The 26,177-nt window shown below is 37.0% G+C and overlaps 2 protein-coding genes across 8 annotated transcripts; one reads left to right on the top strand and one right to left on the bottom strand.

The window, feature by feature from the left end:
• Positions 1-1,755: 1,755 nt before the first annotated feature.
• On the top strand, positions 1,756-20,799 carry LOC133520972 (probable serine incorporator). 7 transcript variants are annotated; one of them, XM_061855699.1, is made up of 12 exons: positions 1,756-1,950; positions 2,742-2,906; positions 3,279-3,367; positions 4,128-4,223; positions 5,129-5,307; positions 5,447-5,562; positions 5,813-6,034; positions 7,033-7,056; positions 7,824-7,959; positions 11,063-11,089; positions 17,949-18,096; positions 19,398-20,799. In XM_061855699.1, the coding sequence occupies exons 1-12, from the start codon at positions 1,915-1,917 to the stop codon at positions 19,528-19,530; spliced, it is 1,371 nt and encodes a 456-aa protein (XP_061711683.1). In that variant the 5' UTR covers positions 1,756-1,914; the 3' UTR covers positions 19,531-20,799. The 7 variants fall into 7 exon arrangements, with proteins under 7 accessions (XP_061711683.1, XP_061711678.1, XP_061711687.1 ...); XM_061855694.1 differs by having other exon boundaries at positions 17,934-18,096; XM_061855703.1 differs by lacking the exon at positions 7,033-7,056 and having other exon boundaries at positions 17,934-18,096.
• On the bottom strand, positions 20,789-25,296 carry LOC133521014 (O-glucosyltransferase rumi homolog). Its single transcript, XM_061855737.1, has 7 exons — positions 25,205-25,296; positions 24,977-25,096; positions 24,710-24,894; positions 24,261-24,449; positions 23,486-23,616; positions 22,289-22,436; positions 20,789-21,456 (listed from the first exon to the last, which is right to left on the bottom strand). The coding sequence occupies exons 2-7, from the start codon at positions 25,086-25,088 to the stop codon at positions 21,034-21,036; spliced, it is 1,188 nt and encodes a 395-aa protein (XP_061711721.1). The 5' UTR covers positions 25,089-25,096; positions 25,205-25,296; the 3' UTR covers positions 20,789-21,033.
• Between the last annotated feature and the right edge of the window lie 881 nt (positions 25,297-26,177).

The following is a 26,177-nucleotide window of genomic DNA, read 5'->3' as shown; positions in this document are numbered from 1 at the left end:
ATAATTACTTATAGCGGACCGATGCAAACTCTTTGAAGAAAATACTTGTGAATTGTTTTATCTATAATTTATTGTTTGACGTATAAAACTCGAAAGAAGTTGCAGAATAAAAGCAGAATGGATTTTTTTGGCACCTCTCATGGAAAATCACCCTGTGATGGTGCTGGCGGCACGATTAAACGGTTGGTAAGAAAAGCTAGTCTACAACGCATCACAGGTAGTGACAACATTTTAACTCCTGAAGCTATGTACAATTTTGGTTCGAACCAAATTCTCGGAATCAAGGACATAAGAACCATAAAAAACCCCGTTCCCATCTCTAAAAATGAATTGAAAGTACGACGTTTTTCAACCTCAGAAAACTTTGCAATAGCAAAAGTTGCCAAATAATGTAAATTATGCATATTTTAAAATAAATATAGTGTATTTGAAACTTTTGGCTTATATTTAATGTTTTTTTTTCTTTCGTTGCCATAAATAGAAGGGTTTCTAAAGTATAATTTGCCAAATATATGAATAGGATTAAAAAAATCATGTTCATCATCGAAAACGCGTTCTTAGCAGTTATTCCAAAACTCTTGGGAGACAGAAGCACTGGCCACATATGTATGTACACGAGTTGGGTATCAAATAAAAGCAGAGGGCCTACCGCGAAAACCCGAATTCGTAAATTGCGGGCCTGCGGGGATCTTTCTCTATTACTCTTACTAAGACGTAATTAGAGTGACAGAAAAATGCCCGCAATTGAGAAACTTTGATTTTCGCGGTTATAGCGCAGAACAGAAGGCCTACCGCGAACCACGTTCGACGTGTTGCCTCCCTGTCACACTTACGTACGAATTTACAAGTACAACAGAGAGGCAACACGTCGAACGTAGTTCGCGGTAGGCCCTCTGACAAGCCATAACTTCACAAACTCTACACTTTAGTCAAAATATGTGGCTTGGCCGTGTATGCTTTAAAATGCAGTGTATACATTAAATTAGTAAGGTTAGATGGGGTAAGAGAAACTATGGGGAACGAGAGGCAATTGCTAGCAAAATAAGTTTGAGATACTTAAAAATATTGAAAACTTAAATGATAATACTAACAAGCTATATATCGTCAAAAATATTCTTTATTGCCGACTGTACTTTCTCTCTTTTGCATGTCTGTCAAGCATTCTTCGAGAGGTTTCTAATGAACCTAAACCTATGTGTTAACGATTTTCCATCGAAGACTTCCTTTGGCTATCTTCCGAAATCATCATAAGGTCTGCTCCATGTTAGTATATTATTGCATTGTTATCGGCCGTACGGAGGTATAACTGAGCGTTCATCCATATATATATATATACTGTGGTTCAGCTGAGCGAGACATAACCAACCAACCAGTCTATCGTCCGCGGTAAAACGGCAAAACAAGGCTATAACCGCGAAAAATCGAAGTTCGTTGATTGCGGGCATTTTTCTCCGTCACTCTAAATACGTCTTAGTGAGAGTAAAAGAGAAATATCCCCGCAATTTGTGAATTTCAGTTTTCGCGGTAGTCCCCCAGGCCCCACCGTGAAAAACTAAATTTCGGTATCAGTTTATCTATCGCACTTGCGGATTTTGAGCGATAGAAAAACAGATAAAGGAATTTGCCCTCCGGGCTCGGCCCGTACCAAGGGTGCGGTCCAGTACGTCTATTGGTACTATTAGTTAACGCCCCGTATTGGGCCGCGCATTATTTGGCTGAGCATTATTAGACTACTATTGACACTGACTGACCTATGATATGATCTGCCAAAAGGGAAAGTACGTCATACGTGAATCAATACTGATTACTTACTTTGTTTCTAGTTATAGTTTAAAGTTATAGCTGCATTATTTTGCCGTGTTCAATGCTATCTAGTTAAAGTCGCGATTGGTATAATCTTAAAAAAATTGCAAAATGGGAGCCGTCTTGGGTCTTTGTTCAGCAGCGCAGGTAAGTACTGTGCTTATTTACGATTATTTATTGCTGTGACCTAGCATGATAAGCTTGAACAAAAGTAAATCACTAATTTAATTATTGTAGCATCAGCCTGTGCCTGTTCAACCATATTTTTATACCAAAGTAACAAGGCTGTTATTGATGTTTGTATAAGGAACAACCCAAAGTATATTTATGCAGATTGTTCATTCTTTGTTCAAACCCAACAGCCTAGTAAAATTTAGATATTTTAGATTTCATTAATTTTCCAAATAGTACACCTTGTTGCTCGCTGCATCTGCTGATGCACCCCTTACACTTTTTTAAATTGTCAAATGGGCCTCTACATTTTGGCTTTGGTTATGCACAAGAGGGTAGGGTGGGAGCCCTAATACTACATGCAGGTAGATTTTGGCTATATAAGTCCTAACCAGAAATTAGGCTCTAATGTCCTTCATGTTATGTTACTCACCGTGTATGACCCATTTACCTGTATTTAGAACCCCATTAAGTTCAATAAGGTTTGTGTTTTGTGCACTAGCTGACTAAATAATAATACACACACAATAGATCTATAAAAAATTCAAAAATCTATATATAAAACATTTTATATAGATTCTAATTTAAGTTCAACTTTGCATACCATATCAAAACACTCGCAATGGCTAGGGTAGAAATATATATTTATTAATTTATTTTATTTTTATTTGAATGTATTATGTACCTAAACTGATATCATACGATATCATGAAAGGGCATACATTTGCTATGTAAAATTTGATCAGATGGAATATGTGATGTTGTAGCTCGCGTGCTGCTGCGGCAGTGCTGCATGCTCACTATGCTGTTCAGCGTGCCCGTCGTGCGCAAACTCCACCTCCACACGGCTCATGTACACCCTGATGTTGCTGCTGGTTATGGTGGCCGCATGCATCACTTTGGCTCCTGGACTCAAAACAGAACTTCAAAAAGTAAACTCATGATTATGGAGCTTACCAATTAAATGTTGTTTTAAAATTATGTTGTTTATCAAATAACTGTATCATGCACATATTAATTGTTAAGCTAGATAAATATGATAAATAATAATATGTTATTTACAGTTAAAATTACTGGGCATGAGCTGGTAGGTAATTTCTTTATAGTAGTGGTAGTGTGTCAAATTTATATTTGACAAAGTTCTGCAATGCTAACTACCTAACAACACTACACTACCTTAATGTATGGCCAATTAGGTTGGTAAGGTACATAATTTAGCACTTTGTCCATATCAATACTTAATACCTTGACTTAATAGTGATGATACTGATGATGAGATTTTTTTAAATACCTTTTTTTTTTAGGTGCCTTTTTGTGCTAATTCAACAGGGGTCGTACCAGCCAATTTTAAAGTAGACTGTAATAATGCTGTTGGCTACCTTGCAGTTTATAGGTATGTGTTAACCATACCATTACATTATATTATATTGCACTTTATGTTGAAGTGCATCCAAACAAGCCTTATTTTTAAGGCAATGTGTGGCTGGCAACTAAGCGCGCCTCACTCTAACAAGTAAAACACTCATATATTCTGGCAACATAATGCAGTGAAAGTAGCCACACTTCACACTGTCTTGTGAGGGATGAGGAAATAAACTGAAATGCAATCACCGGCTACTAAACACCCCAAATTATAAAAAATTGATTTGTAGATCTTTGTATAGAAGTCAGAATTAAAAAAAAAACAACAGTTGTATAATATTCCTAAGAACACTGCTTTTAGGATCCTGCAGACGGGCGCCGGGCCCCGTGCGCCGCGCTTATGAAGTTGATTTCGATCTCACTAGCAGTCATTTAATTAACAAACAAGAGTGCTGGAGTAGAAAAATTAATTATCACCACACCAACTGGCAAAAGTTAATTTTGAGTTGTTTCCTTATGTTAGCTAGTAAAATTGACTTATAATATAAATGATGATTTTGAACGATTTTTTTTTATTAAGTTCATTCCAAATGAACTTCATAAAAAATTAACTTCGTTTCATTTAAGTAATTACATTCTTTTGGTATTTCATAGTTAGTAGTCCTCGCGTTGGTGTGGTGAAAATTTTTGTGAACTCTTGAGGCAGTTTTTTTGCATGAGTGGTTAAACAACAACGTTGCCCCCTTGTAAACAAATAACTATTATGTAACATTAATCTATTAACGTTTCAGAATTTGTTTTGCGCTGTGCATGTTCTTCGTTCTGATGGCAGTGATAATGATAGGTGTGAAGTCGTCCAAGGATCCTCGTACCGGAATACAAAATGGGTAAGTAATCAGTTTTCATAGTAAAATGGGTATTACCAAAGAAATATTGATTAAACACCGATTTAAACTTTTACGATTTTTACACATTATTAACTAATACAAACGGGACTTAATCGCGTATTAAGTTTTAAATTTACCTCCGACGTTTCGGGGACGGCGTTGTAAAATGGTACAATATCAAACAGTTTCTTTCTCTTAACATGAAATAAGTTTTAAATGGTTTAAAAGCTTATTTGGCTGGTGCCAATAAAGTTTATTTTAGCCGGCTACGGAAATATTTGTAGATTTTACAAGTAGCGCCAGGTCACGGTCACCCATATTTGAGCCATGTCAATAACTTCTGAAGTATATATATTTTTGCTATCTTTAAAATATGGATTTTTCTGTTTGCTTGCAACGCGTATGTATCTAGAATTTCAGTATATTTACGATATTGCACTGATAGTAAACCAAACTTGAATATTCTAGACCCTGTTTAAAAAAACGTGTTTATAATTCTTTATCCTAATATATCTTATATAATTGGTTGTTAGCTTATTATAATCCTTTTGAGCAAGCGAATGTTGACGATGACGTTATTACGTCAAATTGCGTTTCGTCTATGTTTGAATAAGAATTTATTCAGGACTCGCATGCGAGTCACTGGCCCTGCGGAACTGTTTGAGCATGACCCATATGCGGAGTCACTGGCCCTGAATGGGCCTAAGGGTTTGACAGCTGAAGAAGGTGGTGCTGTATGATGTCATGTTTCCCGGTCACTGAATTGATAAACGACAACTTTTGACAAGAGCCAAACAGCGCCATCTATATTAGTCAAATTCGAAACACGATTTTCTCTTAGACTTCATCAATAAATGATTCGTTGGTATTATTGATTATATTTTAAGTGATTAAAAATGTTCTAGTTTCTGGGGCATCAAGTTCCTAGTGGTGATCGGCGGTGTAATCGGCGCGTTCTTCATCCCCGAGGGCTCGTTCGCGTCCACGTGGATGGTGTTCGGCATGATCGGCGGTTTTTGCTACATCATTATACAACTGGTGTTGATTATTGACTTTGCGCATTCGTGGGCAGAGAAATGGGTTTGTAAGTACCACTGCGTCACTTGTACCATAAGATTCTTAATTTCTGTCAGTTGAGTGTTGCCCTCAGTTGTGAACCTTGTGACATACACCCGAATTTCGGTTTAATTTTTTTTCTGTTATTCTTCATCACCTGTTCGCAGCCAACTACGAGGAGTCGGAGTCGCGCGGGTGGTACGCGGCGCTGCTGCTCGCCATGCTCACGTGCTTCACGCTCGCCCTCACTGGCATCGTGCTCTTGTTCCTCAACTTCACGCAGGTCGGTGACGATCATTTCAACATTGATATTACCTGCGTGGGTGATATTTAATGAAATATTTTCTAAAATCTAAGTCTTGGGTTATTTCTATTCTAAATCACGTATACTACGAATATTTATTCATAATAATGTCTCCATCCCCATGCACCCGTGTTCAGTATATTCATAACTGCACACGGAAAGACGCTGTTCTAAAGTCCAATGGTGTTTTAATAGTTAGATAGATTGTGATAAAAAAAAGTTTTGATAGGCGCAGGAGGACAGCTGCGGCCTGTCCAAGTTCTTCATCTCGATCAACCTGATCCTGGTGGTGATTGCGAGCGCGATCTCCATCCTGCCAGCGGTGCAGGAGCACAATCCGCATTCGGGCCTGTTGCAGTCCTCGGTGGTGTCGCTCTACGTCATGTACCTCACGTGGTCGGCCTTGTCGAACTCGCCGACTCCCTGCAACAGTCTCATCGACCCTAACAATGTACGTAATCCTAGTTCTTCCGTAACCTGTTAAGGGGTGTTAAGCCAGGAAATTAGAAAGGATCTAATGATATGGCGCACCGCACTAAGTTTGCGACTGAAAAAAGGCCGTCGCGCGGGTTTTTACCCTTTACCTCAATTACCCTGAAATATACTTCTGATTTAAATTTTGCTCGTCAGGTCCCTCGGCTAGATTACTACCTACCTATTTTATACTACAATTATACTTGTTGTAATGACATTGCATAGGTACAGTCTTCATACAGTATCATTACACTCATAAACAAATTTATAGGGACATCTTACAGAAATTGACTAAGTCCCGCGGTAAGCTCAAGAAGGCTTGTGTTGTGGGTACTCAGACAACGATATATATATATATATATATATATATAATACCTGTGCTCATCACACAAATACATGCCCTTACGGGATTCGAACCCTGGGTCATCGGTTTCATAGGCACGGTCACTAGTGTCACTACCCACTAGGCCAGAGCGGTCGACTCATGTAGCCGGTATGCAAGAAATGAAAATTACCTAGACATATTTTCGTGATTGTTTTCTATCGAGTCAGCTTTAATGTATGCACCAAAAGGACGTGTCCTTGCAAGCGTGTTAATTATTTCATGGCAGTTGCACTTGATTAAAAGGTAAAAAATTACTATAAAAGTCTTAGTTAAGCGTCAATGACGTCATGTTACGGAAAGCCGTAGCGCAGACGCCGTGCCGTCATTAGACTGAAATTGAAAAAATTTAAAACGACTTAAATATATTGTATACACGTACGATATATACAAGTTTACATACTTCATTGATTTCTTTATAGCTTTTGGAACTCCCTAGAAAATAATAATTGGTCCCACGAAGATAAATGCTATTTTTGCCTATAATATGTAGACTAATTTCTGATATATAGGTATATATATATTATTATTATATATGTTTAATATTGTATGTTTATTAAGACCACTTGTTACATTCAATTATGCATTACCAGGATCGTAAAGAAGATACTTACTGGGTATGTACACTAACAAAGTAGTTGGTAATTTTCACCTTCGCGCATTGTTTCCCAGTAAATCCTCCAAATTTACCCTTCACAATGTCATAATGAAGCAATCCTTCTGCCCGTTCCCACAGACGCTCGCATTTACGTAGGAAAGACCAGTTCACTTCCTCCTTGTCATCGTCTTACTCACTCACTCTATACATTTATGAACGTGCACGAATTTTCTCCAGCTTGGTTCACTTAGAATTAAATTAATAAAGTAACGTAATATAATTAAATATTATTTAATTTATGACAAATATAAATGATGTGGCAGCTAGAAAGAATATCGCAAATAATTATGCAGACAAATATTTTTTTCCCAGGTGTCGTCATTGGCCATGGCAAAATATTTCATTGCACCTTTGACTATTTAACGAGGCCCGTGGAGCTTGATCAGAAAAGGTTTAGACTATAACTTATACCGCCGCACTAATGACACCCTTAATAACAGCAACAATAGATGAGACGTGCGCAGTAGATAAAAAAAAGACTGAACTCTCTAAAGGCTGTCGAGGTGGAAAACTCTTGATTTGACATTTGAATTTTATCACTATCTATATTCTGTATAATATATTTAACTAAATCAGCCTAAACTTATTTAAACAATTATATCGTATCCGTATATATTGTTTGGTTGAATATTCATGTATTAAAGGATTGTATTTGACTAGTTGTGTGACCTGACTTATTATTTTCAACGTGGATATGTAAATACTAAATGACTATAATGTGGGTAGGCGGCGTCATTCGACAAGCAGGCCATCATCGGGATGGTGATCTGGGTGTGCAGCGTACTGTACTCGTGCGTGCGCACCGCCTCCAACTCCTCCAAGATCACCATGTCCGAGCACATCCTTGCAAAAGAAGGCACAGGTGATTACCTTCTTCTACTCTCTTGTATTTATGTAACCAATAATACTACATTCAATTATGTTTCATTACTGTAAACAAATATACCTAAAGCCTGGCCAGTAATATACATCACGCGCCATATTGCGGAATTTCATTGGAAGTAAAAATTTCGTACTAAACTGAACTGTCACTCTATACATGAAAATAACAGCACCCTCTTGACAATGATCATATATTTCTGGTCGGGCTTTAAATATTTAAACACTGACAGAGTTAATGCGCTTTTTTGATTTCTGACTTTTACAACAATTAACAGTATTTTAAACACCGCGATATTGAGGTAAGTACATATCCGATAGATGATCTGGACATATGCATAAACCCAACGGCCAATAATATATAGGGGAGAGTCGGATATATCGTACCAGTTTTTACATAAACTTGGATATTTTGTTTTTGGAGGTAGATACAAATATGTTTTCCTGTGCATAAAAAAGTTCAGTTACTTGGCTACATTCATTATGAAAATGAGCATTCTGAGATTAAATTAACAAAGTCAAAATGCATTTCTTCGGAAGCACTGCCATTGGTACGATTTACCGGACCAGCTGGTTAAATCGTACCACCCATAATAAAATTGTATCTATGAAGCGTTTTGCTAGTTTATTGCTTATTTTAGGTTTGAATAACAAATATTTATTACTGGAATCCGAAATCATACACGACTCAAAAATACTTGGTCGTTTAATTCGTACCTTATACCTTTAAACGAGCAATTCTTGTATATATATTTCTGTAATCTCGGAAACGGCTCTAACGATTTCGCTGAAATTTGGTATATGGGGGTTTTTGGGGGTATACAATCTATCTAGATTAGTCTTATGTTTGGGAAAACGCGTGTTTTCGAGTTTTCATGCGTTTTTCTTTCGACGCAGAATATGGTCGCTAATTTCGTATTGCCGGCCACTGTCCGTCTGGTCCAGCGGGTTAAGACGCGGACTGCTAAACGAGTGTTACGGGTTCGAATCTCGCCCGGAACTTTAGTTTTTTTTTGTATGTTCAAGCTTATATATATTTTTTAATTTTTATTGTTTTAGACAAGTTTAATTTAGTAAAAAAATGTAGTTAAGATTATCACCTATAGTTATAACCGAGCAAAGCTCGGTCGCCCAGGTACTTATGATTTAAACGACTAGCTATTTTTATTAAATAATCAGTATAATAACCAAAGTATAAAAACTAGACAATTTTTAACACCTACACAGTAAACCCGTTTATATTTATAGTAATATACTTTTAATTTCGTATTTTTAACTTATCTTGACCATAAGTTATGGTATTACAAATACACATTAAAAGTTAGATCAAGTCCAACGAAAAACATATTTGTTCGATGGTAGTAATATGCCATATCTGATTAGATTATTGAGCTTAATTCCATTAGAGCACTGTTTGGTGCATTATGTGTCAATAAACTAAGTTGTTTAGTGGGAAAACTATAGCTGGTACGATTTAACCGGCGATACGATATAGCCGACTCTCCCCTAACCTTTGTGTTTTTTTTTGTATGAGCATGTACAGAGTAAACAATATAGGTTAGTTTGTAGATTGCATATTTTTCTAGTAATTTTATGCAAATATATGATGAATACCGCAGCGAAATACTGTGTTACTGTGCATTATAGTCATTATAGGAGACACAGCATATTACAACAAAAACTCTAATAAAACAATGAGGTTACTATATGTTTAATAAAAAAACCTCTATGAAAAAACCATTACATGAGACCAATTTTTCTCATCGTTCGCACAAAGGGCTACTAGTAGACTACCGAAACTTACTACTCTAGGTAGTCTACTAGTAGTCTTTTGTGCGAGCGATGAGAAAAAAGAAGTGTAAATCACTTACAAATTTGTAAAAAGTTCTACCGTACAAAAATTGCCGTGATATATTATTGGCCGGTACGGTACTGTACCTATATATAATAGTACATTACGATACAAGTGCGAAAAATAGGAAATTCGAAACGAGTGGCGATAAATTAAAACACGACCGAAGGGAGTGTTTTAAATCGACACGAGTTGCGAATTACCTATTCGCACATGTATCGTACAAAGTTTTACAGTACATATGGCCCTTTAAATGTTCGACACAGTAACGTAATATGCTACTTCTCGCACTAGTGCTATAAAGTAGCCCCATATGTACTGTAAATTAGGTTCCACCTAGTCTGAGAGGTTATTTATGCCTGTAAGTAAAGTTGCAACTCCAATTATAATCAAACATATTTAGGCTTTAATAAGTCACTTAAAATTATATCTTTTTATATTTTACATGAAAGATAATTTTTAAAAATTTGCTAAACGTTTAAAGTTTTAATATTCGGGGGCGACGGCGAAATTCTAATAATAAATAGTAATAAGTAATATGTTCTATTAAAGTTCGAAATACTATTTCGCGACGGAGCAATCGCAAGGTAAGTTGTTGAGAAAGATCTCGCCGGGAACATTCACGAGAATATTCTCGGACATTCTCAAAGGAGTAGAAAATTTTAGTCTTAGATTAGAGTATACATTTCATAATTATTTTAAATATTTACCAACCATTTAGACCCACCCCACACTAGCGTCTTTTGAACGTCAGCGTCTAGTCAGCGCCATGGTAAATGGCGTCGCTGCGCAGTTGCGGTAACGTTCCGTCAAACAGCGACCAGAGTTGAGACACCGACAATCGGGAGACGCTAGTGGCTAGGTATGGCCCTAAGGTAGAATGATACATAAATAATAAAAAATCAGAAATTCGTGCACGTTTTTTGTACTTTCGGAAATCTCCTTTCCGCTGTACGTTACTGAGATCTTTATCGCTATAATTCTCTCTTCCGCGTTCTTCTCAAGAACGACACATTACTAGGCACATATAACATTTGAAATTAATTCTACTTAGTGGCATTTTTTGTGCAAACAGTAACAACCACAGCTTCATTAATATATCCGCAACCTCAGGATCACGGTGTGTGTTTTAGTTGAGGCTCTGTCAGTGTTGAAATTTACTCGTATTTAAAAGTGAATATTAACACAATTATCCATTCCCTGCGACGTTTGGCGCGGTCGGCGGCGGCCGCAGGGCAAGGAGGGCTCATTGCTAACGAAGGTAACATTTCCACGGTAGCTCATGATAGACGCTGCGCCCCAATCCTCTCATTCATCGTCAAAACAATAAGATATCATTAGTATTAAAATGTTGGTTGTTGGTGTTTCCGCTTACTACCATGGGTAACGCAATTATGGTCTTGGAATTCTTTTGTTACTAATAAAGAAATACTTACATACATCCATCCATACTAATATTATTAAAATGCGTAAGTGTGTCTGTCTGTTACCTCTTTATGCTTAACACATTCACTGCCAGACGAACGGCACGCTACCCCAGGAACCGGATAATATATATAAGCGCCCGCTGTGCGGGTTGGCGAACTCACATTATGATTAAACCAGTACTGTACGCCGAGCGCCCACCAGGCGGGCGCCCCTGCGTGCGCCAGGGCTGTGCTAAGTTTCATATTCAAACATCCTAGTACTTTTATTTCGTTAGTACGGATCTACTCACGCCCTTGCCCTCGTGATGCATTTAGAAAGGAATTATTAATGTAAGTAATCATAAATTAAACCATTTAATCCGCGGCCAAAATTAATTATAATTTGACGCGGATTATCGGGTCGTGCATATACATAGGTTAGTCTCCAATTTGTAATTTAAGATATTAAAAAGTAATTGATCCATGTCTATAAATAATATTATAGGTAATAAGTAAATAAGGTCCGCACCGAGAACGCTTTTTTTGTCTCGGCCGAGACCGAGATCCAATGGGATTCTCGGCCGAGACCGAGACCGAGACCGAGAATTTATAACATAGAAAAAAAAGACGAATTTTGCACTAAAAATGTTTTTATAATAGAAATTCGACGATTTATCAGAAAAAAAGTTATCAATAATCAATTCGTAGCGCTATTAAATAGTATTTTTAGGGTTCCGTAGCCAAAATGGCAAAAATGGAACCCTTGTAGTTTCGTCATGTCCTTATGTCTGTCGGTCTGTGCGTATGTCACAGCCATTTTATTAAAAAACTATACGATATATTTTATAACCAAAGGGTGTAGCAGGATAGCCTAGGAAAAATTGCCCCCAGCGATTTTGGGCCGAAACTGTAATCAAACGATGCCTTTTGGGGAGGTTATACTCTGCACAAAGTTTCATCCCTCTGTTACCCCCTGGGGGTGAAAAACACCCGATTAACCCCAAAACTGTTTTAATTATTTTTTCCTAAACTATGAGAGTGACGAATTTCAAATTTTGTACAAATATTGATAAGACTAAAAGCTATGTGCAAAAAAAAAATTAACCCCCTAACCATTTAAATTCTTGTAAAAAAAAAAACAAAATTAAAAAAAGAATCATCCTGTATATCAAGTTTGGCTCATGGTACACACACCATTTTTTTTTTCAAAAATGAACCAGTTTATATTCTACATTAAACAAAAGTTTCATGGACCTACTCCAGAAGGAACATTGCGAAATTAATATGTATTGGCTCTTTGGTGCGTACTATTCATTGAACTCCCACTAAGAGCCTTGCATTATTAATAAACAATGGCTTGCGATCGGACCGCTGTTCGTGCCCGATTTGAAAAAGGTATGAATCAAACTCATTTGTATTTATAAAAACATTTTTAGGGTTCGGTAGTCAACTAGGAACCCTTATAGTTTCGCCATATCCGTCTGTCTGTCTGTCTGTCTGTCTGTCTGTCTGTCCGAGGCTTTGCTCCGTGGTCTATAGTGCTAGAAAGCTGAAATTCGGCATGGATGTATAAATCAATAAAGCCGACAAAGTCGTACAATAAAATCTAAAAATTTAATTTTTTTTAGGGTACCTCCCCTACACGTAAAGTGGGGGTGAATTTTTTTTTTTTGCTTCAATCCTACATTGTGGGGTATCGTTGGAAAGGTATTTCAAACTAATAGGGGTCTTAAACAAACATTTTTTGATAAAGTGAATATATTCGGACATAATCGCTCCGAAAGAAAAAAAAATAAGTGTCCCCCCCCTCTAACTTTTGAACCATAGGTCCAAAAAATATGAAAAAAATCGTGGAAGTAGAGCTTAAGAAAGGTATTAAATGAAAACTATAGCGGACATGATCAGTTTAGCTGTTTTTGAGTTATCGCAAAAAGTTTCCCCTTCATAGTAAAAAGACTTACTTTAATTAGGTACTGATTATGCAAATTTGCCTATTTGTTTAACTCGCGTGAAAGGTACCGTTTCATCCCTTGGTTAACAATTTACTATACTTTAAGCTCCAGTTTAGCTTATTGTGACGGAAGAGTAACTACGGAACCCTACGGTGAGCGTGGCCCGAAATGCTCTTAGCCGGTTTTTTTAAAAATTATTTTGGTTTCGGGACCGAGACGTTGCGTATTAAGCATGATACTAGTATAATGATTAGTGGCTACGAAATAGTACGTTTATTTTAATTTCGCAATGTTCCTTCTGGATTAGGTCCATCAAACTTTTGTATAATGTAGACAATAAATTGGTTCATTTTTGAAAAAAAAATGGTGTGTGTACCATGAGCCAAACTTGATATACAGGGTGATTCTTTTTTTATTTTTGTTTTTTTACAAGAATTTAAATGGTTAGGGGGTTAATATTTTTTTGCACATAGCTTTTAGGCTTATTAATATTTGTACAAAATTTGAAATTCGTCACTCTCATAGTTTAGGAAAAAATAATTAAAACAGTTTTGGGGTTAATCGGGTGTTTTTCACCCCCAGGGGGTAACAGAGGGATGAAACTTTGTGCAGAGTATAACCTCCCCAAAAGGCATCGTTTGATTACAGTTTCGGCCCAAAATCGCTGGGGGCAATTTTTCCTAGGATATCCTGCTACACCCTTTGGAACGTAGGTTTAGATGTATTATGTTAGTCGCTTCTTAGTTTCGAAAAAGTTGTTACATATATTTTCAAATATATACTCCATATAAATGTAACAAAAAGTTTTAAAAAAATCATGTGGCTCATCATTACATAGGTTTTTAAAAATACATAAAGGTTGCTAAAAACGTTTTTTTGAATAAGTAAATACTTTTGGATATAATCGCTTAAAAAAAATAGTGTGATTCCCTCTAACTTATGAACCGGGAGAGCAAAACCATTAAAACATTTCTAAATAATAAAGTTTAATAAGCAAATACTTTTTCAGGAAAATATTTTGAATATCGTTGGTTAAGCCATTTAAGATTTATAAAAAAACTGATCTCATTAAAACGACGAAGCGGCCAGTAACATACGCTCTTTTGCTTGTACGGCTTTTTTGTATTGTATGAAGGTACACGCACTTGGCCGGTTTTATCAGTACGAATGTGCACAAAAACAGGTGCACATAACAATAATCAAAATAAAGAGTTCTATATTGTAACCCAAAATGTCCGCCACAGGTGTCGTTTTGTACTTACCTACTGCTTTGATTTTTCCCGTTAACACAAATATATTTAGTATCAAAATATCCAGTGTTATCTTCCACTCACAACAAGTTAACGCGCCTATTCGATCCCAACACTTAGTATTTGATAATAATTGGCTAAAAATCTGGGTACGCAACCAATTTAAATCACAAAAAACGTCACACCAAACGGGCGATGCAAGCAACGAGTGGCTTAGACCCCCGGCGCTCGTGCGCGGAAAATTCAAATTCACCAATGATAACATTGATAACTCATTGCCTATTCTCGGTCTCGGCAAGAATCTCGGCCCATTTTGGCCGAAAGCCGAGACCGAGATCTCGGCTCGATTTTTGGCCGAGAATGCCGAGACCGAGACCGAGGCCGAGATCTCGGTCGGACCTTGTAAATAAATCTCTGCCGGTGTCAACCCTGAGATATGCCTGTGAAGATGTGCGCTCACCCGGTGGGTTCTTTGGCGTAGACGGTAGTCGTCTATAGCTGTGTATAAAGTGAACTCCCGCAGCGGGTTGTCCGGCATCCGAGTAAAGTTTCCGAGCGCCCACCTGGTGGGTTCCTGGCAGTGAATGTGTTAAAACGCTGAACAGATTTAGTTGACATTTGGTATAGTTTAATTAAGTCAAGGAGGACATAAAGAGGGGGTGGAATTCAATAACCGCTGAACCAATTTAGATGAAGTTTGGTACAAAGATAGTTTGAGTTGTGATGAAGGATAAGAAGAGTTTTTATCACCTAAATCATCCCTCAAGTGTGTAAAAAGGGGGATTGCAGTTTATAAAGAGAATCCACAATTTCTCAAAACAAAGACTATAAGACTTCTATCATTTAACTTTTCGTTAGAAATAAACTTATGCATTTCTGGCTAATTAGTCATCGCTTTAGGGGGTAAAAAGAGGGGTGGAAGTTCGAATGGCGAATCAATAAAAAGAAGATTGGACAAAAAACAAGCTACCAAAATTACTAATTGTATGCAGAAGAAGTCGCGGGCAAAAGCTAGTAATTAATATAATTTTAAATCATGCTTGTGTCGGTATCATCGCTGTTAGTAGGCATAGTGGCGGGACTGGCGGGTGATTAGCAGGTCACAATGTACAGTCTTCGTTGCCAGCATAGCTATTCCCAAGCGAACGTACTCAGGGAACTCTGTGACATCTCGTTGTGGCCACAATGTAAACTAAAGTGAGGACGCTAAGTATTAAGAACTTCGTACATTTACCCCTCTGCTCCCATCTCTATCGCACGCGCATAATTATATTGCTGACCCGCTCGCACCGTGGCATTGACCACCGGCTTACTATTTGCCACCGGCATGACCGACGGGACAGCAATATAATTACACGCGTGCGATAGAGATAGGAACAAGGTGCGTACGCGTAGCCAACATGTCAATCGTTTACTCTCTGTAACGGTGCGTTAACGATTGGCATGCTTCTTCGTGCTTAGTCAGCGTCGTTGTTTTATCATGGGCTCAAATTTTGATATTTGATTTATAGACGGTATAACTGTCAAATAACTCGTGTGGCCCATATCAGGCAGGCGGGCCCGAGTAGGGCTTGCAAATTTTCCGATATTGAAATTCCGGAATTGAGACCATTGAATATCTAAAATTCCGGAATTGGATTTAAAGACTTTAATTTGATTTTATTACGTTTACTACTGAAATTCGTTAAGAAACTACACTATACTGTGTTATTAGCCATCGCTGACAAGTCTGAAGTCTAGCAGCATGCATTAACATGCCGCATTAATCATCGATTTTTTTACTTACTTGCTAGATTTAGTTTTTTAGCATTAGAAAGAATGATGTGAGTGATATTAACATGTCTTTTAATTGAAGAAAACGTTTGAAAAATAAGTCAATGTGTAAGTATTATAAATCATATACAATCATTTACATTACTTGGCTTTCATTAGTAAAAGTAACTTATTTTCAAAAAGCGTTTTTTTTTATCAAAAGACTACCTTATTTATAATACTAAAAACGAAGTAGAAAGCAAAGCCATACATTTATACTTGCCCAAAATCCTACCTACGCGAAACTTATGAATTAAAATTTATTAATATGTATTTAGATATTTTATTCACAATTCAGAAAGGAGTTAAGAAAGATTGTTGAAGAATGAAAGATTTCGGATCCTGTAGCAGCACATATATTATTCTGAATTAGGAACTAGTAAGAAAAAAACCAAACTTGAAAAGCGTAACGTTTAAGTTTTGCATTAAGTCTATGAGCCATTACAGTTATTATTTAACACTAATAATTTAACCCATTTGGTTTAATCTCAATAAGGTTTGTTTTGGGCACTAGTCGGCAATGCATAAAGGTAATAGTTATACCTGTATACTTAAACACATAACACAACCTTAACTCAGGAACAAATAACCGTTATAAACACAATAAATGCCCTTACCGAGATCGGAACCCCAGGATCTTCATATTCGTAAACAGAGCCACTACCTACTAGGCTACGCAGCCGTTATACTTAGACATTATATAAAATTAGGCATCAAATGGTATGCTAGGTCCGTAGTTTTCCTAAATAAATACGCCGCCGTATCATTGGAGTGAATAAAAGTGACCATAAAATAAAAGGTGCAAAGACGGAACTACTCAATTTATTGATATTTCTCGATAACTTTCTTTGATAAACGTATAGAATCAAATTTCACATTTTTCTTGTTTCTTATTAAAAAAAATCTAATAAAAATATGGTTAACCCCAATTCCGGAATTGGGACCCAATATCGAAAATTGGAAAACGTCCGATATTGCAAGCTCTAGGCCCGAGTGTTCAACGTCTGACCGTAAAAAAACACCTTATTATGGGGACCGAAATCGATGAGAATCGTATATAACCATTTTAAACCTCAAGCTGAACGCTGAGCTGTACATTGAAACCTTGCAAACTAGTTCTAAAATGCTGTAGTTTAATGTTACACTTTGGCTCAATAAGGTAAGTGAGCTAACCCGTAGATAGTGCGTGTACTCATTTGCGTTTTTAATGTTACATATATGTAGTCTGACCTGACCTTTATCAACCCCAGTCTACAACAGCAAAATAATTTACTTATATTTAATCTCAATTAACTGAACCCGAAACGACATAATTATGCTAATGAACCAGTGTGAAAGCGATAAGACATTAAAGCAGAATAAGAGACATAATGTATTTCTTGTCATCATTGCAACCATAACAGGCGCGGACCTGTACAGTTCCGAGATCTGTCTACTTGATCTATTTCTAAATGTTAATAATCTCTTTAACAAAATAGGTAGCCTTATTTTAAATTGGCTGGAACTAAATTGATTACTATTGAGTTAAATAATCACATAGTTTTAGTTGGTGTTCATGCCGTTACTTCAAGTATAAATGAAATCACGTAGATTCGCAGGAAAAATAATCGTCTTTTAATTCCAGCTAATTAAAAATATGAGTATAACAATGCTAACCAGCGGGTGTGTTCGCTCACTGAGCGTAGGGTATGATTCCATAGAGGGCGCGGGCGCGGACGGCGGGGAGGGCGGCGAGGCCAAGGTGTTCGACAACGAGGGTGACGGCGTGGCCTACAACTGGACCTTCTTCCACGTGGTGTTCGCGCTGGCCACCCTGTACTCCATGATGACGCTCACCAACTGGTTTAAGTGAGTATACTCCGCTATTCAAACACTCTTAATGATAACGCGCAAGGGGTATAGCCGTGTAAGCATGAATCTGCAAAACGGCAATCAATTTGACGTCTGTAGCCGATCTACCATACTTACACGTCTATACCCTTCAATCAACCTAGAAATTCCTAGCCAATAGTTTATCTGGTCAAAATATTCAATAAAGCTTTCTATATTAACCAATAATCATCAACAGAAAGTAGAACACCTAACTACACCACACTTTTGACAACCATTTACTTTATAAAAATATAAGTAGTTACTAAGTTACTAGAGCTCTCTCGCACTGATTAGCAAAGTGACATTGGTCTTACGACAAATGGAGGCGTGAGAGGATAAACATAAGTTAAAATAGCCCATTTTTAATTTAAGGCCCAGTAAGTTCGTGTTTATCTCTCACTTTCTCTGAGCGTTAGCGTGAGCGAGATGGACGTGTGTGCCCGGAAGAGAGGATATCATGTTTTTTAATTCTTTGTATATTTAAAATTTTGACGACCGGTCTAGCCTAACGGGTAGTTACCCTGCCTACGAATCCGATGGTCCTGGGTTCGAATCCCGGTAAGGGCATTTATTCGTGTGATGAGCACGGATATTTGTTCCCGAGTCATGGGTGTTTTCTATGTATTTAAGTATTTATATATTATATTTATCGTTATCTGAGGACCCACAACACAAGCCTTCTTGAGCTTACTGTGGGGCTTAGTCAATTTATGTAAGAATGTCCAATATTTATTTATTTAAGTAAAATAAAAACTAATCGGTACGTCAAACATTATATTACCGATTTTTAGAAGCATCTTTCATATTTTTAGCTTTTGTGCATAATTTGTTACAAATTTTTAAAGTGCATTTTAAACCTATTTGTTCGTGATTAGTTTCTATCGAGCGATAGTTAAAAACTCAGGATTCGAATCTATAGTCCCTCGAGACGAGAAAGACATCAAGAATGCTAATTAAATTTATGGCAGCCGTATTGTGATCCAAAATAGCGCTACGACTTTAAAAACTCCGTTTTCTGACCCTACTGCACCTTAATCCCATTTACAAGCTTTTTAGTAAATAGTATGTTATCATTAAGACACCTACGTAGAAAGTGTTTTCTAATATAGGAACGAATATTTACAGTATTTTTCTTAAGTATAGTAATTTTATTAATATTAAGTATATTTTTATTAGAACATTCATTTTCGTTCAAAATTCACACGGTTTCTGAATTCATTCTAAGAGTATGATATTTATTACAAGAATACATATTTGTATGGATTGTTTGTTTTCAGCCCCAGCTCCCAGCTTATGAAAGAGAACGTGGCGTCCATGTGGATCAAGATCTCCTCCTCGTGGCTCTGTGTCGGGATTTACATATGGACCATGGTCGCTCCAGCTATCTTCCCAGATCGCGACTTCAGTTAAACTTTACGTATTTGTGATGTAATTACATAATTATGTTCATATTATTTGAATAATTACAAAAAAATGCAATTGAGATGAAAAACGTATTTAGGGATCTCATGTACCAAACAATACAGCAAACCCAAAAGGGTAAAACTAACTTTATTTTTTATGGGATATATAAATATCACATCCATATTTAGCTATTTTGCTTTAGTGTTAGAGATTAATCGATAATAAATTGGATAACTCGAGAAGTGAGAATGTGGCAACAAGTTCATTAGAGTCCAGCGGTTTGGTGGCTCTATTTCTGACCACAAGTGCGAGATGTTTATTATTTTGCGGACATATAAACAATTATTTACGATAATATAGGTCTCGCGGTCGCCACAACGTGGACATAGCCGAAGGGGCATAAACTTTACTCTCCTTATATTGCCAGCGATTTTCATCTTTTTTCTTTCTTTCTTCCTAGCGTTGTCCCGGCATATTGCCACGGCTCAAGGGAGCGTGGTGTCCGCTTTGACAACTAAAGTTTTTACGAAAGCGACTGCCATCTGACCTTCCAACCCAGAGGGTATTAGGCCTTGTTGGGATTAGTCCGGTTTCCTCACGATGTTTTCCTTCATCGAAAAGCGACTGGTAAATATCAAATAACATTTCGTACACAAGTTCCAAAAAACTCATTGGTACGAGCCGGGGTTTGAACCCGCGACCTCCGGATTGCAAGTCGCACGCTCTTACCGCTAGGCCACCAGCGCTTGATTTTCATCGCACATAAAAAATATTTTTTTGTCTTTAGACATACCATAGTATTAGAGTTGTAATTTTCGGAGACCTGTGTAATTCTGTGTACTTTAGACATACTTGTTCATTTTCATATAAATATACAAAGACGAGCGTTCAGAACTGCTGGGATTGTGTTGGCTAAGCGAGCAAGTCGTTAAAAGGAGAAGAGAAGCCGCCACAGATGTTAGTTTGCGTAACTATTTACTTCTTAGTTGAGCTTTTTGTGGCCAGGCTGCACGTCGGATAGATCATGGCAAAAGCGACTTACGTGTTTTATAGTAAGGTCCATCTTCGCGTTTGGCATTTAAGTAGACGTTGCTTAATAATATTGTTTGCGTTTTTCAAATTTTAGTAGGCTATAATATCTAATCTATTTACTCCCATTTAAATTTAATCACGATTTAATACTTGTAGTACTAGCTAAATGTTTGAAGTTCTGTGTTATCCTAGTCTCCTAAACTACGAAATTATTACAATAAAACTCTGTATCTACACCAATAACTTGTTCTTTAATTTTTCACCAGCCTATATTATGGCTCCTCTACACGATGGCCGAGCGTAGGCCAGTCCAAGGGACGAATTTATGCTTTAGAGGGAGCAAATGATATTGCTATCTCATTTCACCGCATAGCTGCGTCCCTTAGACTGACCTACGCTGGGCCATCGTGTAGAGGAGCCCTTAGCCTCATCACTAGGCGCAGGCTTCTTCGTGTTTAAACAGTTCTTTATCCATACTTATGATATTTTGATGAGATCTTCATCTCTCACAATGTCGTACTTCAGTAATTTGACGTATTTTTTCAGCAAGTGTCTCCAGTAGCATTTCACATCCTTAGCTGTCAAGTTTTCCCAAATAAATTGATATCCTTTTTCTGCTATCTCTTGCGCCAACGAATCATTTTCTTGGAAAAATTGTATGTATTTGGCGATTTCTGACTGTGTAGCTTTTGGGCTTAATGGTACATAGTGCACCCAAGGTTTTAAAGATGGATAATAGAACTCCTGCCATTCATTCCCGACGTGAAATACTAATGACTTGCAGAGAAACAGGTGTTTGAAACGGAAACTCGCTGCGACGCCTCTATAGTTAAATAAATACTTGTACTTGCAATGGTCTTCAAAGGAAACTTCCGTAGCTGGTTCCGCGTCCAGCGTGTCCTGTAATAATGTACTGGGTTGTCAAACAAGCACATTAATAATAATTACTTTTTTTCTGCGGTAGGTAAACGTAAACGACGAGGTTCAGCACAGCTCCGTCCACAATCATTATAATCATATGGTCCACTGTTCTGATTCGTCAACATTTATATACCCTCACTTTCCTATCTTGTCAGCATTCCTATATAGTCTACGATGATAACTCGTCCACAAATGGTCCACAATGCTGGCATTGTGGACGAATTTATGGACGGTTAAAATGACAGGCCAACAAAACTTTCAGTTGGAAAAAAAGGAATTAAATAAATGAAAAGTGCCTTATTTTATTTGTCGTATTTATAGAAGGCAGTCAGAATAATGGATGATACATTAATGTTGACGAGCTGGTACTGTGGTCAAAATAGTGGTGTGGTGGGGTCAAAATAGGAATGTACAGTCAGTATCAAAAGTAACGGATCAAATAACGCTTCATAAGTATCTGCGATTCTGTAACAGCTTAACAAAAAACTGTAAAAGATATACTTTTGAATGTGAATTTTAGAAATTTATTTTTATTCAGGATGTCAGATACTTTTGGCGCGTTGTTTCATCCGCTACTATTGATACAGACTGTACGTGATCTGGGACTGTAGTCAAAATAGTAATGTGGACGAGTTAGGAAGGTGACGATTTAGGAATTGTATGCTGACGATATAGCATTGTGGACGATTTTAAAAGGTCGTCACCTTTAAAAATAGGATTTTGGAAGAAGCAATCCTGAGCCAACTACGAGTAAGCCACCCAAAAGCAGTATTCTCCCAATAAGCTTCATGCTTAACGAATAACTACGCACCGCTTTGGATTTCCATGCCTGATTCTTTGTATACTGGGCATCAACTAAATTAGGCATTTCCCTAGACAGGCGAACAAGTGCATCTCGCTCTTCACTTGTCCTAGAACCTCTGAAAAAACCTTTCTGTTCCTTCATACTCCAAGGCCACCTGTAAAATTAATTGGTAAATGAAAATTAAGATTAACTTCAGCAACCTACATTGAAACTCTATGTTAGTTAGGGGCGTTAGGGAAATATTCATTCATAGCATAAGACAAGGGTAGGATGCAATATTTAACTGAGATTGGCAATTATGGATGTCATGCAAAAAAGAATAAACATTTTAATTACTAACAACACCTTAATTATTACTTTTACCAATTTTCATTAATTGATTTTATAGTAAATAAAAACCGGTCAAGAGCGAGTTCGCTTTACTCGCGCACCGTGGGTTCCGTACAAACTTTGAATTATCTCGTTTAACTATAAAGGCGAGAGACTTGAACAGAAGTACCTATACTAAGTATAATTGTGTACAGCGCCATCTATCGGCAAATTGTCTAACTAATTTGCGCCATGTAATGCACATGTTGGTTTTTCGAGAATAAGTCTCTATCATGTGAACCGATTTCAAAAATGTATCTTTTATTTGAAAAAAAATCTATTTATGTAATCTCATAGAAATTTCAGGGTAATAATCACACGCAAAGTTGGTTAAATTGCAAACTGATATCGGAAAGGTTTTTGTTAATTAAAAAGAAAGGTAACCAAGATAGATGTCTGATTATATTTTTCCTGTAAAATTTATAGTAATGTTAATATTATGTAAAAAATTCATAATTTTTCGTCGGTAAACTTAAGAGATAAGGTGGGGAACAGTATTTTTCCTCCTTCATAAATCCATTTTTTCTCTCTATAAAAAGTGGTTCTCGAGATATTTAGCAATGTGACAGACAGACAGACGGGTGGACAGTCGCACCATAAGGGCTCCTTTTATACCTTTTTGGTGCGGAACCCTAAAAAGTATTATTTTAGATGACTCGTAGAAAAAGTATTGTATACAGTAGTGATATTAGCAAGCTTTTCAATCTCGTACTTAATCCCCTCAGCATGCTTCGTCTAAACACGGTATTCGTACTGCAAAGCTCTTTATTATATCACTATTATATAAAATTTACACAATTGAGATAACAATGACCCGATGAATGACTAGGTTACCTTTCAGCAGCAGCAGAGATGGATAATCTGTGTTTGTCCCACCGTCCAATTCCATTAGGATATAATGCTATTGCTGGACCACCCTCCCAAAAACTCCATGCTGGGTACATTATGTCATAGTAATCTTTAGTCTGAAATTTTTTATTTTTTTTATCATCTATATCAAATTCCCAAGCTAGGTGGTGCAGAAGCAACCAATGATAAGTGTTCAATTTTTAGATTTTATAAAAAAACATCTCATCACATTCACTAGGTACATTTACATACACATTTAAGATTGGGTGAACCTAGCTGCTGCCTGCCACCAAACAATCAGTCTTTCAACAGCGACGCTCTAAACTAAAATCACTGTTGTGTTGTGTAAGTTGTAAAAAAATTGCAAATGCAGACAACCTTAGGTATCCAAGTATATGTTACGTAAATATTCTTCCCAAGTTGCATGTGATGTAAATATGTAATTTTAAAATTAGAGTTTAACTTTGATTCTACATATATGTGAGTGGCTTTATGGCTTTGGGGTTCTAGAGACTCCTAACTACTCTTATGCAAGAAACTAGTTGATGGTTGGTGTCCTTTTTGGCAGTGAGTGAAATCAAATTCTTTGATTAATGTAATCTTAAACACCAAGTTGTGCACCATTGGAACATACTGGTCTGTAAATACAATCTTTGTCGAAGAAAGCTTTCATTTGTAAATGTAAAAACTTTTCTTGAGTGTTTTCTAGTTTTTGTTAGTAAACAAATTTCTTTTATATAAACATGATTGTTTCTTATACCTTGCTAAATGAAAATACAGGTGCCTTCAGATGACCCCAAACATGGTTGATTTGAGGCCAATCCCGAGTATTTATGGCTAGCTCCATATTTGGCAACTTTGGTGCCAGAGCGATCAAGTAATGTTCCACACCTGAACATCTGGCTGGGAAGTGGCAATCTTTTTGCCGATATAGTTTACCTTCAATTATCTGAAACAAATCAGAAATTCTATATTGTATACTCTATGCAAAACAATTAGCAAAATGCAAAAAAAAGAGTGTACAAAATTTTCATACTTTATTTTATTATACCAAAAATCAACCAATCTTTCCGCAATTAAAAGTTAACAATAACTACTAATCTGTAGCAATGGACGAACATAGGACTATAATTTAAATTGATAATTTCAAATTTAGTTGTGAAGGATTCTTCAAATAATTCATATGCTACATGGACAACATATTCTTACCTGATATTTGGTGGCCTTAGACTGAGCGAGCGAAAACATTTCCTTCGTAATTCCATCTTTAAATGGTCCTAAGTCTTGGTCAACCACGGATTTGTAGCAGCTACAGTTTTGCCATTCGCAGGGCACATAGACTGCAATAGCAGCTTGAATTTCATTCAAAATATTTGCAGTCCATTTATTAGTGTCTGAAAATAAATTATGCTGGTGAAGTTGATAATTTATGTCGAGAACCGAGGCCTAATACCGGCTACTAAAGTAACTTCTTACCTTTCGAATATTTATTGTGGTTTTCCGAACAAGAGTTGTATTTGGAACATGTCTCGTCATTGTAGGATAATGTTGCAGTTACACAAAATATCAGGATTTGTATACTTAACATCTTAAATACTTTACAACGGATGTATTCAAACAAGAGTAAAGCATATTCAGCACCAGAAGGCCTACCGCTAACCACGTTCGACGTGTTGCCTCTCTGTCGCACTCGTAAATTCGTACGTAAGTGTGACAGGAAGGCAACACGTCGAACGTGGTTCGCGGTAGGCTCTCAGCACAAGTTCAAATCAAAGAGCATATAATCACTACGTTCGTTCAAATCAAAAGCTGTCAACTGTCAAACATGTTTTTTTTTTTCTCGTCTATCTGGACAGGCTAAGGCTTTAAGCCATACTGCTTTGTCATGAGTAGGGTATAAGGACGCTTTACATTCGCGTGCGAGTGACGAGCCGAGCCACGAGTCGCGTATGTAAACGGTGAGCTCGCGTCCGGGCATAGACATACAACGTCCGGGAGTGGTTTTTCGGGCACGAGTCAAAGGGGTCGCGGGGGACACGCACTTGCTATTTACATTCACGTTCGGGTTTTCATTCGGTTACAAACCTTATACATTGCCGCTTGTGTTTGAAATTGATACATGAGAGATGACACGAGACGAGCCACGAGGCGAGAGTGTACACATTTGTCGCAGAGATAGTAGATATTAATGTAAATTCATACGTATGTTTATAGTGACAAAAATACACAATAATTATTGATGTGACCGTAACCCGAGAAAGCAAGCTCGCAAATTATAAATCATCTCACTAGAGTCTACTGCATCAATTACTTATTCATACTGAGAACCAGATTCAAACTGGTGAGGACATGTAGGTACTTTAAATCTTTCTATGCATCAGTCCTCCTTAAGTAGCCTATTCAACTATACATTGGTCTTGTCTGATGATACATGAGCAAAGTTCAAAGTTCAAAGTTATTTATTGTATATAATATAAGAATCAGGTTACATTGCAGGTCGAATATACAATTACACATTCCGTTACACTGAGACTTTACCTTTTCAGGTGTACATACATTTGCATCATATATAGGTATTTACATATTTATCTAAAGAATAACAATACTTATGAGTCGCTTAAATAATCATTAACACAATAAAAACATTTTTCTATAAGCCACATTTTTGTGTTTGATT

This window comes from Cydia pomonella, chromosome 1, assembly GCF_033807575.1.
Source record: "Cydia pomonella isolate Wapato2018A chromosome 1, ilCydPomo1, whole genome shotgun sequence".
NCBI lineage: Eukaryota > Metazoa > Arthropoda > Insecta > Lepidoptera > Tortricidae > Cydia > Cydia pomonella.
Note: the sequence above shows the minus strand (reverse complement) of the source record. Positions and strands in the feature narration are given on the sequence as shown.

Coding starts and splice junctions, on each gene's coding strand:
- LOC133521014 (XM_061855737.1), bottom strand. CDS start 25,088: ATGTTAAGTATACAAATCCTGATATTTTGTGTAACTGCAACATTATCC. Junction 24,450..24,709: donor CTAAGGCCACCAAATATCAG/GTAAGAATATGT, acceptor GATTTGTTTCAG/ATAATTGAAGGTAAACTATA. Junction 21,457..22,288: donor AGGCATGGAAATCCAAAGCG/GTGCGTAGTTAT, acceptor ACATTATTACAG/GACACGCTGGACGCGGAACC.
- LOC133520972 (XM_061855694.1), top strand. CDS start 1,915: ATGGGAGCCGTCTTGGGTCTTTGTTCAGCAGCGCAG. Junction 1,951..2,741: donor GTCTTTGTTCAGCAGCGCAG/GTAAGTACTGTG, acceptor GTGATGTTGTAG/CTCGCGTGCTGCTGCGGCAG. Junction 11,090..17,933: donor AGGGCTCATTGCTAACGAAG/GTAACATTTCCA, acceptor CACTGAGCGTAG/GGTATGATTCCATAGAGGGC.